General features: G+C 34.8%; 1 protein-coding gene across 1 annotated transcript in view; it reads left to right on the top strand.

Annotated features, from left to right (window-relative positions):
- Nucleotides 1-15,571, top strand: part of LOC118196459 (EF-hand calcium-binding domain-containing protein 4B-like) — a 129,446-nt gene that overhangs the window by 91,269 nt on the left and 22,606 nt on the right. The window contains exons 11-13 of the mRNA XM_085823977.1: nt 898-991; nt 6,886-6,988; nt 9,958-10,104. Of these exons, the coding sequence (XP_085680103.1) occupies nt 898-991; nt 6,886-6,988; nt 9,958-10,104 (344 nt within the window). The remainder of the gene's footprint in view (nt 1-897; nt 992-6,885; nt 6,989-9,957; nt 10,105-15,571) is intronic.

Raw genomic sequence — 15,571 nt, 5'->3', positions numbered from 1 at the left:
TGGAAAAAAAAAAAAAAAAAAATACAAGAAGTTTCATTCCTGTATGACAAGAAATTGACCAGGATCTTTAATTTCAAAATATGCAGTTTTTGATATTATTTTCAATTTGCCTCGTGGATTCGGTTAATTAAGTTAGAATAATTCGAGAGAACAAATTTAAACGAGGAAAAATTTAATTTCCTAACAAAATCGCATTATCCGGGAAACAAGGAATTTATATTTTCTAATTCTTCGAAAACAGTGTCTGGTGGGCACAGTTCAGCAACGGTGTAATATTGTTTCAAATATCAATTAAAGCGTCTTTTTAATTGGACTTGTTTAGCTTATTTGAATGATCGCAAAGCACAAAAAGGCTATCTGTATAAAAGGAGGGATGCCTTCGTGAGAACTTACTAAAGAAAGGCTTACACATGAGGAAAACCACGAAAATGCAGCTAGCCTGTTCGCCGGGATTCGAACCTAGGACCGAAATTCCAGAGTTCAGCGATTTCACCGCTCAGTCGCTGGTGAGCTTAAGTGGATGGAAGATTGGAAATACTAAGCATAATCAGGGTTTCACAATGTAACACCGCTATAATAACGGAAAATAGTTACAAAAAACCAATTCGTAATTTTATTCTTTGACTATTCTCAATGCTGTTTGTGAGATATTAACCCTTAGCCTATCGAGTTATTTTGAAGGAATTTTACTATTCGTGAGGTATTAAAAGAATTTCAGAAGAAACTTGTTTATGAGTTATTTGGCCAATGCATTTATACGCCAAACCCACTTTCTCGTCAAAGCCGCTATGAAGAAGAGAAATACTCATACATTATCTACCATCAACTTGAACATTCCAAAACATTTTATGTATATCTGAGGTTTCTGAGAGGCTTTTTTCTTCGTTTCTTTTTCAGAGACCATTGGAAATACGAGAAGACACAAATGGACGCTTATCATCAGCATCCAATATCTCTGGACCAACTGAAGACGACGAAAATACCAAACTAGGTAAGCCAGTTATCAATACTGTTACTCAAAATATGCTTTCGGAAATTTTATTAATTTCTTCATAGTTGTAAAATGTTCTTTTCGGAGTAATTTTGAATAAGACTATGCAGAGTATTTCAGAATTCATGGACCAGACTTTAAGGGTAGGTAAAATACATGTAAAGAAGGATTTTTGTATAGCAATGTGGGGTCGGAGATGAAGTGTGTGGGCGAAAAATTAGGAAATGTTGAGAAAATTAAAAAAGCTCTTTATGTATATATGCTGAAATGTCCGACCATTAAGAATAATAAATCCCTGTAAGTATCAATTCATTAACTGGGGCACACTGTGGCGGTAGAAGGCAGTTTCACAAACAGTTACGCTGCATGCATTTTTATAAAAGATTTTTTAAAACAGACGATATACGCTAGTGACGTGGATTAAAAAATATGAATTTTTGAAAAATATTGAATCTGAAGTTTTATTTAGTTTGCATTATCGAATCGTCTGCCAAACAATTTTACTGAGTTTGAATGGCATTGCGCGAGCTTCAAACAAGTCTTTGCTATTAATGGTGTATTTGGTGTATTTAATTATGGCAAAGCACACTAGGGCTATCTGCCTAAGGGGCGGGATGCCTTCGTGGAGGGCTTTACTTTTCTGGCTCGTATACACGTTACACATGGCAAAAACCACGAAAACGCCCATGCAGCCAGCCCGTTCGCGGGATTCGAACCTCGGACCGAACTACCAGTGTTCAGCGACTTTACCGCTCGGCCGCTGGTAGGCCTTTGCTATTAGAAAATTATGCGCGTAATGGAGCAATTTACACTGTCTGAGAAAGCAGGGACAGCGAGTTGTAATGGATGAGAGACATTAAGTTTGTACAGTAGAGTCCCGCAAACTCGACTCCCGAATCTTGACATTCCGTATAACTCGACAACTTTTTAGGAACTTTTTTATGATATTTGTAGGCCAAACAAAGCAAATGTTACATACAGTACATATAATTATTATTTATGGGTATGTCATCCCTGTTCTGTTCAAAGATTTGAGCGTTTTTTTTTTCCGTAATTTTGCCGTTTTCGCATTGTGCCATTAACTCTTGAAACTGACTAACAAATTTCAAAATACGTTGTAATACTTGGCAAGCTGTTTGCTTCTTTCGAGGATACGAAGAAAATCAGGTAGCAGCTGGCTGCTGGCTCACATTCCTTTCTATTGTTGCAAAACTTTAAGAGACTTGTTTGAAGTTTTGTGACTGCATCTTATTTCAAACTAAACTCACACCAGTTCATTGCGGGTGTCGTTCCTTAGTTCACATTCCAGGTGTATAAATGTTAACATATTTTCAGAAACTATGGATATTCTGTGAAGTGAAAATGTCGCTCGAAAAGAAAAGAAAACTAACGTGACAATGGAAATGAAACAAAATGCCTTAAAGAAACTGGACAAATGGAAAAGATAAACAAAATTACCATGGATTTAGGGACTGGACGGATTACTATGATAGGCTGGAAAAAAAATGATATCCGAAATCGAGTTTTGGTATGTGAAAGAGCATTTACGGATAGTTTAAAGGAAAGAAATGCATGAAAGGTGGTGAATACGAAAGAGAAAGCGAGGCGCTTTATTTGTGGCTCAGGCAGCTAAGGGAACAGGGAACACCCATTTCAAGACCAATTTTACAAAAGAAAGCCCTAAAATTTTATGATGAATTTCAAGAAGGGAGAGTATGGATTTACTGTTAGTGCTGGCTGGCTCGACAGATAGAAAAAGTGGTACGGCATCAGGCAGTTAAACATTTGTGGGGAAAAGCTGTCTGCTAACTTGGAAAATGCTGCAATACTCAAGGATGATTTTAACAAACTAATTGAAAAGGAGGGTATATATGGAGATCAAATTTATAATTACGATGAGACTGGTCTGAATTTTCGAATGCTACCTTCAAAAACGCTGGCATCCAGGGAAGAAAAATTGGCAGATAAAAAATAAATAATAATAAATCGGCAGTATTTGGCCAGCACTTTCACCATGTTTATCAAGTATCGATTTTTTCTTATGGGACACCTCAAGGCACACGTCTACAAAACTCCAGTTGACTCTGATGAGGACCTTCAGTGCAAAAATTTTATTGGATGCTCCAACTATTATGAAACACCTGGCATCTTCGAAAGAGGACATCAATCACTTACTAGACGCTACCAAGTTTGTATCGATGTTGATGGTGGCACATTTGAGCACTTAGTATAACATCATATAAATAAAGACATTTTTTCCATTTCCTAGAACGGAAAATCCTGATTTTTGCCTACACGTTTCATTTCCGACCGCATATTGCTGTACGAAAAATGCTTCTTTTACATGCATTTTACCTACTCTTAATACTTGGCCCATGAATTCAGGAACACATATGTATATCATGTCCCCAATTGTCCTTACCTGGCCTTTATTTTCACAACCGTTGGTCGTAGACGTAAACTTCCAGTTGCAAAAATGTTTGAAATGACGCAAAGATTCATGTATTGGCATTTAAAAATTTAAGACCATCATTTTTGTAAAAATTACGGAATCCAACTTTTTAAATATTCAACAGGCCCCTATCCTTCTATTTAGGAAAATTTTATACTCGTTATAAGAAATAAAACACGAAAGTTTTGACTGATTTTTAACTTATTATTTTGATTAATGCTGTTTTTCACAATAATCTGTATAGAAATGCTCATCATGTACAAACGCAAACATTTAGCTCTTCCATTTGTGTCCGGTGTCAGTAACAATAACATCAGCTTGCTTTTCCTTCTATCATTAGCTGAACATTTGTTTCCATCGGTGTAAAATTATTTTGCACACCTGCTAAACTTTTGACAGTCAATTCTTTTCAGGTCAACAGCATACTGGCATCACTTTGACGGCCAGTTCTTTCCTGTTCATCTTAGTAATGTTTTGAGGAATGATAATACGTCCTTCGCGTATTTGTTGAACGATATTCGCGATATTTGATGAACGTCCTTCGCGAATTAGGCACTACACGGCCTGGCCCCAGCTTAGACCCTCCATATCAGACAGAGGTGAGTCTGTCAGGTAACGAAGAATCTCTCTCAATGCTGAATTGCCCCAGCAAGGTCATCACTTCTCGGAGTCAGAGGCCACAAAGAGAGGGATAACCACCTGAAGATTTGGCTCGTCGTATATTGTTACAGTTCGACTTCTAGGATGAAAGAACTTCTAGGATTAAGAAAGAAAGCTTTGCCAAAGCAGGAGTGGCTCCGTCAGACCGCAGAGGGAAAATTATAAACGGAGTTTATAGCGGCTATCCATCCAGCTTTAATACATTTTTGCGCATGCGCGAAATACTAGTTGTCGACCCGGTGTCGAAAGTCGAATATTACGTTTGTCAAGAGTTCAAAGTTCTGTGATACCATGTGTTCGCCCCTGGTATCGACATAATCAAATCACTGATCTGAGCATGTAAATTAATTAATGGTTTATTTATTTTGAGAACAAAGGATACGAAATCCGAGTTTAAATTATTGCAAAATATTTTTGTTGAAGAACGGATCCTATAAGCTCTTTGGTTTTGTAACGCATTTCTCAACTTTTTCCTGTACACTTGACGACTTAATAATTTATTAATAGCACCTCCACGATTAAAAGGCACAGTAATCAAAGTTTTTTTACATTACGTCTATGGAAGTTTTCCTTCTCTACTTGTTTTTTGGTTCGACCAAGTCAAACGCAGTGCTGGATGGCGTTCTGCCAAAACATTTAAAAATCTTCGAAAAGAAGTGTTAATTACTTGCCGCAGAGTAAGAAATTCACATGAGAGTTCACTTTTCTTCGGAAAGACGGAATCTACCACTGAAGAAGGAAAAGTCCCGTGTCGTTGAGTGATCCTGTCTTCGGTTGTCTTTGGCACCTTTATTTCACATTCGCAGAAATTAACGTGAAGATTCGCATTAATTTTCAACACTAGAATTGATACACATACACACAACAGAACACAGTACAATAGAACACAGATTGATTTTTTTTCATAACATATTAATTTTACCTGAGCACCGGATATTCCATCGCTTACTTTTAAAAATAAGATCCTAAAAAATAATGGAACTTATTTTTTAGTGGAAGTATTCTATTTGTAATAAAAATAAATAAATAAATAAAAATCTGAAAGGTTTCAGATTTTAAATTACGTCCAAAGGAGCGTTTTTTTAACGTTTTTCGTGTTACCTTTATTTATTAAATATCATGTTCTTTGCACCAAAACCATAAAATTCAGTTCAACAGTAATGTCGCAAAATAATTTTAAAATGAGCATATCTTCAGAGTTTCCGATACACAGTTCCGCGCGCTGGTGATAAAAAGTTTTTTTTCCCCGTAGAGTGTTGCCATTGCTCGCTTTGTAATCGCTGAGTTTGTTAATCAAAAATTCGTTAAAGTTTTACAAAATATGAAATCGATAATAAAACAAATTCCAAATTTCAAATTTGGGCTGTCAGATGCCCATATTCGCAGTTGGATTACGTCATTCAAAATTGGATGGCTCTAGGAACCGTTGTTTTATCACAATGCGAGAAATATACATACATTTATACAAATTCTTCATTATTTAATTTTCTCGAATATAATACAGGGCGGTAGTATTTGGTGGCAACGCTTTGAAAAGTGATACGCCGTTTATAGGGTTCCGACGCAAAATCGCAAAACGAAAACAATAGTCCTTCAGGGACAAAGCCCCTTTGGACTAATTATGCTCAACAGGTATCTGCTCGGTTTTAGTGGGTTCTATCGTAGTTGATTTGATGTGACATTTGCCACTATTACGATGTTTTATGCAAGAAAAAAAAACTTTTCCCCAAAAAGAAATTTCGTTTTTCTCCCCCTTCAAATATGTATAATAATACACACAGATTTTAGTCCAAAAAATAGAAAATATATATGATAAGTATTATTTATTATGAAATAACTACTATAATTAATTAAATAATAATAATTATCATCTATTATGGTATAATTATTGTAACTTATTATTAAATTTCTGTAGTTTATATTAATGTACATGCATTTTAGCTCAGAGATAAAAAATAATCTATATAATAATTATTAATTATAGTATTGTTATAATCATTATTAATTATCGTTAAGACATAATAATGAATTATAATAATTATTATATTAGAAAAAGATTTAATGACACACTAAAAAAATCGAAATATATGTTGTATATACTTAACATCTTAACGCTGTCGCTGTTGGGTTGTCGCAAATTCACAATAGTTGCATCTAGTTCTTTACTCCGTTCCGTAAAAGTGAGGAATTGTCATGTCCCACAACACAGATGATTTCATAAAATTTTGTAAAGGTACCGGCCCTCTTTCGTCAAGATTAAGACCTTCACTCGGTGCTTCGGCACCCTTGACTTGTGTGCTGTCTTCACGATACTGAACTTCGTGAAGGTGAAGGCACATTTTTACTTGTACCTTCATCTTCACAGACAGTGTGTGTGTGTGATTATGGCAAAGCGTCGAGGGCTATCTGCCTAAGGGGAGGGATGCCTTCGTGGAAGGCTTTCTAAGGGAAACTGGCTCGCATGCACGTTACACATGGGGAAAACCACGAAAACGCCCATGCAGCCAATCCGGCTCGCAGGATTTGAACCTCGGACCGAACTACCAGTGTTCAGCGACTTTACCGCTCGGCCGCTGGTGGGCCCCTTTCTTCCTTCCAAGCCTGTACCTTATCGTCTTTACTCCACATATTTTAGAAAATGTACAGCTACCTTTCCTCAATTGTTCGCGCTAGTTAGATCAACCTGATCCACCTCTGGCTTAGAACAATCCCCATAAGAGTGTGCATCTTTGTATTTGTTTCTTGCTCAATCAACTCTCATTTAATGTTTTGTGCTTTCCAGAAAAAACTCAAAGGGCGTCTCGTACCATGTCTCTGGATAGAAAAGTCGCACAATCCCACCCATTGATGGGCACCGATGACAGACCGCGTTCAGAGGTTCAAAGGTAGGAAATATTTTATTCTTCTTCTAAATTATTCTAAGGCAGGGATATATTCATGGAGGATTTTCAAAGGTAAATGGACTCATATTCATGTTTCACATGGGGAAAACCAACCGTGCAGGCAGCCCATTTGCCTGGAATGGAACACTTGTCGAACTCCTAGTATTCAGCAGTCTTTACGACTCGGCTACTTCTAGTGCGGTGAGCATATTGTAAAGGTATGTTTTGCTCTGAGAAATTATTTAGAAAAAGTACTATGAAAAGGTTACCCGGTACCTGACCAGTCCCTCATACTCTGTTCCCTCTTTCCCGGTCTGGTTTTAAAAAGACCCGTATAAAGTTTTTCCATGTTTCTAATCTTCAATCTTTTTTGCCGTTTTAAGATTCGGATGCTTCATCTCTAGTTAATTTCTTCCCAAGCTGTCATAGTTATCGTAAAACAGAGAATATATATATATAACGTTTTTAATTAGTCCAGCTAATGTCATTTCGCCGGTAAAACTAGAAATTATTTATAATACAGATGGAGAATTACGTTCATTGCTATAAAATCTCTCAGTTTGTTAATCAATAACAGATAGTTTAAATTTTAAAGAAAAATTTATCATTTTACGCTTTTACGAATGGCAACACAGGGGAAGATACAAATATTTTACTTATAAAAACATATACTATTTTGGAGTTCCTGGAAGTAAGTATGCTCCACTACGCTGCAGGTAGAAAGAGCCAGGTGTAATAATAAGTCTGTCAAAAACATTTAAATTTTCTTTATGTGAAAAATAGCAAAATGCCACTTTCAGATGATGCTAATGGTTAGAAATGAAGCTGAGTACGCATGGTTTTCTCGGGATCGTTTTTCGTGATTTTGAATTGAAATTGTAATGCTAGCATAATGTTTAATGTTGAAGTACAAATTGTCAGCAATTTTCATAATATATTTTTGAAATATCCCCCCCCCTTTTTTTTTGAATTTTTTAAATCGGTATATGTGCAGATCTTTCTTGGCACGAGAGGGCGCTGCGATTTTCACAGCCCCCCCCCCCTTGTTTGATATCTAATTTGGCTACAACAGTGAAACTTGACCCATCTAAAAAAAATTCATTTTGAATCCATTTTATAGTCTTAACAATACGCTATGGAAAAAAGAGGCCTTTGGTCGTTCCCTACGTACAAAAGTCATGCAAAAAAAGAAGAAAAAAAAAAAAAAAAAAGAAAAGAAGAAAAAGGAAGAATGGATTCGGGAACTAACAAAGTAGATATTTCCTTTGAAATAAGATACCTGAAATTTTGTGCGAATATAATACAAGGAAATCAAAATTAAATAAATGTTGGTACTCACAATCAATGATATGGATGAGCCTGCCTATTCTTGAAGAGTTGTTTCATGTTTGGATGTATGCGGATAAGCTTAATTCCTAAATTGGCATATAAAGTCGACTTTTGTCCTTTGTTTTTATTATCGATGTTAGCGACGGAAACGCTTTCTGAAACAAATAATTTGAAGCAAACTTAACTGTAACTTTTAAAGATACGTTGTGCAGTTTTACTCTATTCCGTTTTCACTGATAATGAGGTCTAGAAATAAACCATATCTTCTGCTTAATTTCATTGTACGTCTGATGTCATTAGAGAAATTTTGTGACATTATAAGGGTTCAATATGACTTCTTCGAGTCACTTAGAGGCCAGATTATAGTCCATTTCTTCCCGCTGTGGTTTGATAATGTCTAATATTGCTAAATTCAGAGTGTTATGTATGTGTATTCGTGGGTCCTGCAAGTTTCATGTCAGGGGTGGCACATGCATTTTAGCTTTAGAAAGCCTGACAAAAAATCATATGGGATAGTGTCTGATGACCAGAGGGCTAAAGAAGAATCACTTTGTCGTTTGTTTCCACCAATCCAGTAATTAGGAGTCCCATTGTTTAAGAATTCACGCGCATCCGAAATCCAATGTGGAGACGCACCATCTTGCTGAAAGACGATATTATTCGAGTACATCCTGTAATTGAGGGGAAATCCAGATCTTTAAGATATCAAGATATATTGCCGTTTACTGTTCTCTTCCATGAAAAAGAACGGCCTTTACAGTTTGGTCAACTGTACAAAACACATTCACTGTAGCCAAATCTCGTCCATGCTGCACGGTACAATGAGGGTTTTCTGTCCCCTAGATTAGCACATTGAGCCGGTTAACTTTCTCGCTCATGAATACGTCTCGTCACTGAATACGAGGCTGGGTAAAAAGCATTCTCATGTTCAAATTTATCGTGCATATTCATACAAACGTCCATTCGTTAGTCTCTATCTCTAGGATGTAAAGCTTGAGTCATCTGCAAGGTTTCATTTGTAATAACACGCCCCTTTATTTTTCATTGTTTGCAGAAGTCCCAGTTCATAAGTCACTTCGTTACCTGATGTCTTTGGACTTATATCTTTGGCTGCATCATTTCTAGTTTAATTCATATGACTTTTACATGACGGCTATGATGGAGCTAATTTGGAACAAAGTTTTCTGAATCGAAACCTTTCTTTTAATAAGCTTCCATATTGGATAACTACGCACTTTGCTCCTGCTTTTATCACCGCTTAGAAGCTACCTCGCTGTTTTCTTCTTATCACAATAATATCAAAATGTTGTACATGTTCTGGAAATAGGTCCGATTAGAGTGCCAAACGAATCGTGGCCACAAATAGCAGTTGAAATAAGAATGAATATTAAACTGCCTAATACTGTTTATTATGAATCAGTATTTGCGTAATCAGTATTTCTATATTACATCCAAGTCTGCGTCACTGCAAACATTCTTCATAGTTTAATAATTCAGAAGAAGAATTTGTATGCAGGTATGTATGTATAATTGTTTATATTACATAAAAGGCTTTTTTTTCATAAAAATTTAAACTCAAGAGTGATACTAATTAGCAAATTAGCTGCTTCTTAATTACAAGATTAATTTTTATTTTTATACAGCCGCCTCGGAAGTTCTGAAGGATCTTTGAAAAGCAGAAGTTCTGAAGTAGAATGTGAGGTTGACGATTCCTACTATGATGCCGGTATTCAAAACAACCTCAATATCAATCCCAAGGAAAAATATTATCGACGTACATCTTCCACGAGGTGAGACAATTTTTAGATTCTTAAAATTTCTGGCATTTCTTTCACTCTAACGACACTATTTTTTAATTTTCATTAAAGTTAGCTATGTTATTTGTAATGTTATGCTAGATTTAAAGATTAAAAACATCTTTATTATTATGCATGCAAGAAGTTTTTCTTATGTTTATAATGAATGATGTGTTAATAATGCATTTACTTTTACGCGCTTAAACTATTCAAAGTACTTTTCTCTAAACGGAGGGCCAGTCGCCAAATGTGCGCCACATACGGTAGCCTATGAATATCACGTAATGAGCAGCTGTGTAATGAGAATATTGTATTTTACTTGCGTATTTCTCGCTTTTTTACATTATTTTACTAATTTTATCACAGTCAAGGGGGGAAAATTATGCGAATGGTTTAATTTCCGAAGAAAGCTGGTAAAGTAAAGTGGGAATTATCGAGGTATTATCTTCTAATTAAATTTGTAAATTAGAAGAAAAAGATTATAACAACCTGGAAAAATTCTCTAAATTTAATTTTAAAGAAACGAGAAACTATTAAATTTTAAAGCAAAGCAAAATGCAAACGGAAAAAAAAAAAAAATTATTTGAAAAACGTTTTAGAAAAATTTTAGAAGAAATTTTAAAAACATTTGGAATATTATGTATGAAAGGGAGCTTCATCGCATAAATAAGAATAAACAGTAATACTAACATTGCACTATCTTGCAAAATATCTTCATTTCCAACGTCTCTATTTTTTTAATCTCGTCCGCTTTTACTGTTACCTACTGCTGTTCCCCAGTCCACAATTCATTCAATGCTTTTAGATATTCTTCCTCTGTCGTCTACTATAGCTTACAAATCGTCGCTGTCGTCATCGTGGAAGGATTTTCAGAACTATCAAGAACATTAGATATTCCCGTTTTCATGAAGCTTTTTACTATAAACGTTTCGTTAGTTATGTTTTCAGGAAGCTTTTTACTATAAATCTTTCAGTTTCTCGGACGCCATGCATCCAAAATTCATTAGCAAATCAATTAGTAAAATGAAAACAACCATAATGTGGATTAACCTATCTTAAAATTTAGAGTACCTCACTTTCTGAACGTCGTGATGAAAGGCAAAAATATGTGAATACTTAAAAATTTTTCAGAACTTTGCGGCGAATAGCTGAGGGGAAATACCCGAGTAAATACGGTTTATATAATATTTAGTGCGCGATGCCGATTTTGTGTAATTCTCTGATCCATTTTAAAGGGAAAATAGATGGCTGTGTATTGGAGGAGAACAACAATGTTGTTGTCATTCACACAGCTATTTTGTTTTCGTTTTAAAATACATCAGAGAATCAGATAATTTGGCATCGCGTATATTAAACATTACGTATATACGTAAAACGTAAAATTTGTAAATTAGAAGAAAAAGATTATACCAGCCTGGAAAAATTCTCTAAATTTAATTTTAAAGAAACGAGAAACTATTAAATTTTAAAGCAAAGCAAAATGCAAACGTAAAATAAATTATTTGAAAAAAGTTTTAGAAAAATTTTAGAAGAAATTAAAAAAAAATTGGAAGTAAATATACAGATTAATTATTCAAATTAAAGATTCATATTTTACTTCAAATTGCTTCTTCAAGCAGTAATAATTTCAAACATTAAAACCTCAACAATTCAGAAGTGCTGAATTCACGTTTCGTTCCACTTGAATTTTTGAGCATAATTAATATAAAAAGAAAAAAGAATAAAAGAAAGAATTTCTATACAATTACATTTACTCTCGATCTCAAAAAGTATGATCTTTACCCCTACGTAATTTCAGTCTCGACAAATTTTTTTAATTAAAAAAAATTAAAAAATAATAATAAACAAATTATAATTTATAAGATTACAAAGAATATAAAATGCAAAATAAAAATCTTCTTTAAGAACTTCATTCTGTAGTTTTAAATTATATAGATCGGATGAGAACCGGTATTTTCAGCATGGTATGGCCGTTGACAAATTAAATAGATGTTCATCTATATATAAAATAGTTATTCTTTTCGTGAGGCTTTATATATCATTAGGACTGCCACCATCTAATTATAGATTTCGCGCCAACGATATGTTTGGCAATAAGTGGCGCGCTATTAACAAAAGAGTACCATATACAGTGTCCCTCATATTAGTATCTTGCATGAGAATTCAGAATGGTAGTAATAGTAGTTAATTTGAGTACTATAATATTGTATAATATATATATATATATATATATTTGGGTAATAATATATATATATATATATATATATATTTATATATAATATAAAAATTGTAGAAAGCTCGCCTAAAAGTTACCAAGAGCTGCTGCTCCAAAAGGTTTAAAACGTTTTCAAAAATTAATACACATGAAAAGCAAATCATTAGACATGTAAAACATAAATAAAATTAAAAAACTGAAAAAGTTAAAAAGTAAGCGGAAAATGGTAAATTAGCCAAATTCGACTTCCAAACAGGCTTTTCAAGGGAAATTTCATTTATTTGAACGTCGAATCAAGCTAACCTCATTACGCGTTTCGCCGAAACAGACAATTGAAACTTTTTCGCTAAAAAAATTTTTTGACAAAGTGTCTTGGAAATTTTAATAGTCTCAATTCTCTGTTCCAATTTCCCGACGCGTCCGCTCAGAGTGACACATTAAGGTGTTAAAATATGTTAATCAAAATCAAAACTTCCTAAATCTAGTCTAAAATTAAAATCAAAACGAAAATAAATAGCGATGAGCTATTAGTCCTAAAAATACAAAAACATACGGGCTGGGCCTGCAAGCTTAAAGATTAACAATTTAATTATAAAATAATAGATTTTAGAAAACTGTAAGAAAACCTGTAATTAATATAAAAAATAAAAAATTAAGAAAAGAAACGAACAAACTCAGTGGGTCTTGCTAAGACCAAGAAAAAGTTGTAACAAAAGAAACAAAAACTGACCTTTGGCGATGTAAAGCTGTCCCTCTGAAAACTTGTTTAAAAATCGCTGCTAACTTCTAGCGTCTTATTTTGGATGACGTACGGAGGGGAGCGAAGTGCTGTGGGCGTTTAGCCAATGCGAAGTGATTTTCGTTGTCTGCAACTCGTCTCCTATTATCGAAGGGGGCGGAAACCTCGGAAACCGTGTAAAGATCTCAAAAAATGGCGCTTGGCTTGTAGTAGGATGGAAAAAATTTTTTCGAAGTGAAAATGGCAAATTCAGCTAAAACTATAAAAACTTGGCCATTAAAGCATGAGAAAAGACCAAAATTGGTTTTTCATAAATTGTTATTACTGCTTTGCTTGATAATTTATATATAATATATATATATATATATATTTGGGTATAATGGGGCTACTTTGACGCAGTTTGTCGATTTTTTAGAATGTTACCTGGGCAGCCGCCTTCCATTGCAGGTATTCCATAAAGTCCTTCAAGCGCTTACTTAAAGTATACATACACACAAACGGACGCATACATACACACAAACGGAGAAAGGAGAGAAAGAAAGGGAAATAAAAAAAAGCACTACGATCAGTCTATAAAAATTGTTAGAACTTAAGTACGCTAAAACAAGTAAAAAAATGCTTTTGAAAATGGCGGCGTTGCTTGTTAAATCTAACGAATTATTACGCACATGGCGTCTAGAATTTGGTGCATTCTGAAAATCTGGCGATTTCTTGTAAGGCGACGATAAGTAAGTACAAAAACTGGATTACATGCAGTGATGAGCGAAAGAAGGTGGCCGGACCGGCGCAGCCGACTTGTGCATTTGTAAATTTGTCGGCAACTGTAAGTTAATGGTGCCCCGCATCAAGACACAAAAGTGTCCATCGAAGTTTAGTACCTACCATAAAGAATATAACCTTCTAGGTGAAGATCTAAATGAACAGTCACCGATTTGAATACAGGTGCGGGAACTTTTCACAAGTTCATCAAGTGATAGGGAGTGCCTGGCAAGCTTATAAAATTCAATTTATGCTATGGAGAATACAACCTTCAAGAGGCCGGAACACCCATTTCATGATCTATAAGAATACTCGTCGACTTACATAAAGGCGCCGGTAACCCAAGGTTCCTTTTTCCTTAGTTTGAAATTTTACATCGGCATGTTCTCTTCGAACAAGGGATGCCATGCGAATATCAAGATCAGGTGTATAGCATCGGCCAAATAATTTCAAGAAACCTTATAGATGAATACATAAATAAACTTTCGCATTTTCCTAGCTAAATGGATGTGAAAATACTATTTATATGTTTTACTTGTATTTATATTAAATTAGTCCATGCTCCATTAAAAAATGTAATTACATTAAGCGGCGAAAGAACAAAGCGGTTTTGTAAAACTTCAGATAAATAAATGTTGAGAAGAATTGTCAAGAAAATGAGAACTGTAAGGGCATGTTACTAATAACGCTACGTTGCTGCTCACGCCGACATTCAAGTATAACCTATACCAGATCTACTTAAATTCTTTAAACCCATTCATGATCCCTTTTTTATAATCGAGTTTTTTTCGCGACTTCAGCTATTAAATACAGAGTTTTGATATTTTACGAATTTCGTATATATGTCAATAATTTTAGTGCAATTACATACAAAACCGTAGTATCTACCAGAAAGATAAGGTTATAGGGACAAATCTATTTGACACTGAGGTAAATGATCATCTCGCTAAATTGTCAAGATAATGCCAAGCTGATGATGGATTTGGCGAGAAATCGACAAAAGTTATTACACTTGACGACCATTTGCAACATTTTGGTCCGGTATAACTTTAACTAATACTGTAAATTTCACAAGAAATCGCCCAAAGTCGCCACACTTGGCGACGATTTGGCAAGATTTTGGTCAGGTCCCCGTATAATTGTAATTGATACTATAATTAAATAATTCTGATTTATCTCTATACGTAATTGCAATCATATCTGGCCGTTATATGGGCTTTAATCATATCTACCTTCCAGTAATTTAGAAATGGTAGTTACTAGATATTTCTCGGCGGCCAGGAGGAAATCTGTATAAGACCAAAGAGAGCAGTTGTTTAGTTCAACGTTGAAAGAGTACTGAGTGATCTCGATGACAGCTTCACCTTTTAGATGAGCTTTGCATTGCGCTGTAACTGAATAATTGATACTGTTACTGAATAATTGTAGTTGATCCCTATATGTCACTGTAACCGTATCCAGCCCTTATATGAAACCGTATCTGCCTTACAGTAATTTGGAAAAATGGAAAGTACTAGAGATTTCTCGGCGTCCAGGGAAAACCCAAAGAGAGCATCAGTTCTCAGTTATTTAGTTTGGAATTGAGTTCGGAGTACTGAGTTATCTCCCTAAGAGCTTCACCTTTTAGATGCACTGTGCATTGCACTGTGTTTAACATTCTAAGTATTTTAGCGAGTAACTATTGATTGTACTCTGTGGAACTGAGAAACGCTGTACGAATATTTGTGGGGTGGAACTTTATCGAGCTA

Source organism: Stegodyphus dumicola, chromosome 9 (assembly GCF_044657685.1).
Source record: "Stegodyphus dumicola isolate Sdum_Otavi_A_Nest chromosome 9, ASM4465768v1".
Taxonomy (NCBI): Eukaryota; Metazoa; Arthropoda; class Arachnida; order Araneae; family Eresidae; genus Stegodyphus; species Stegodyphus dumicola.
The sequence above is the reverse complement of the archived record's forward strand: the minus strand, read 5'-3'. Positions and strand labels throughout refer to the sequence as shown.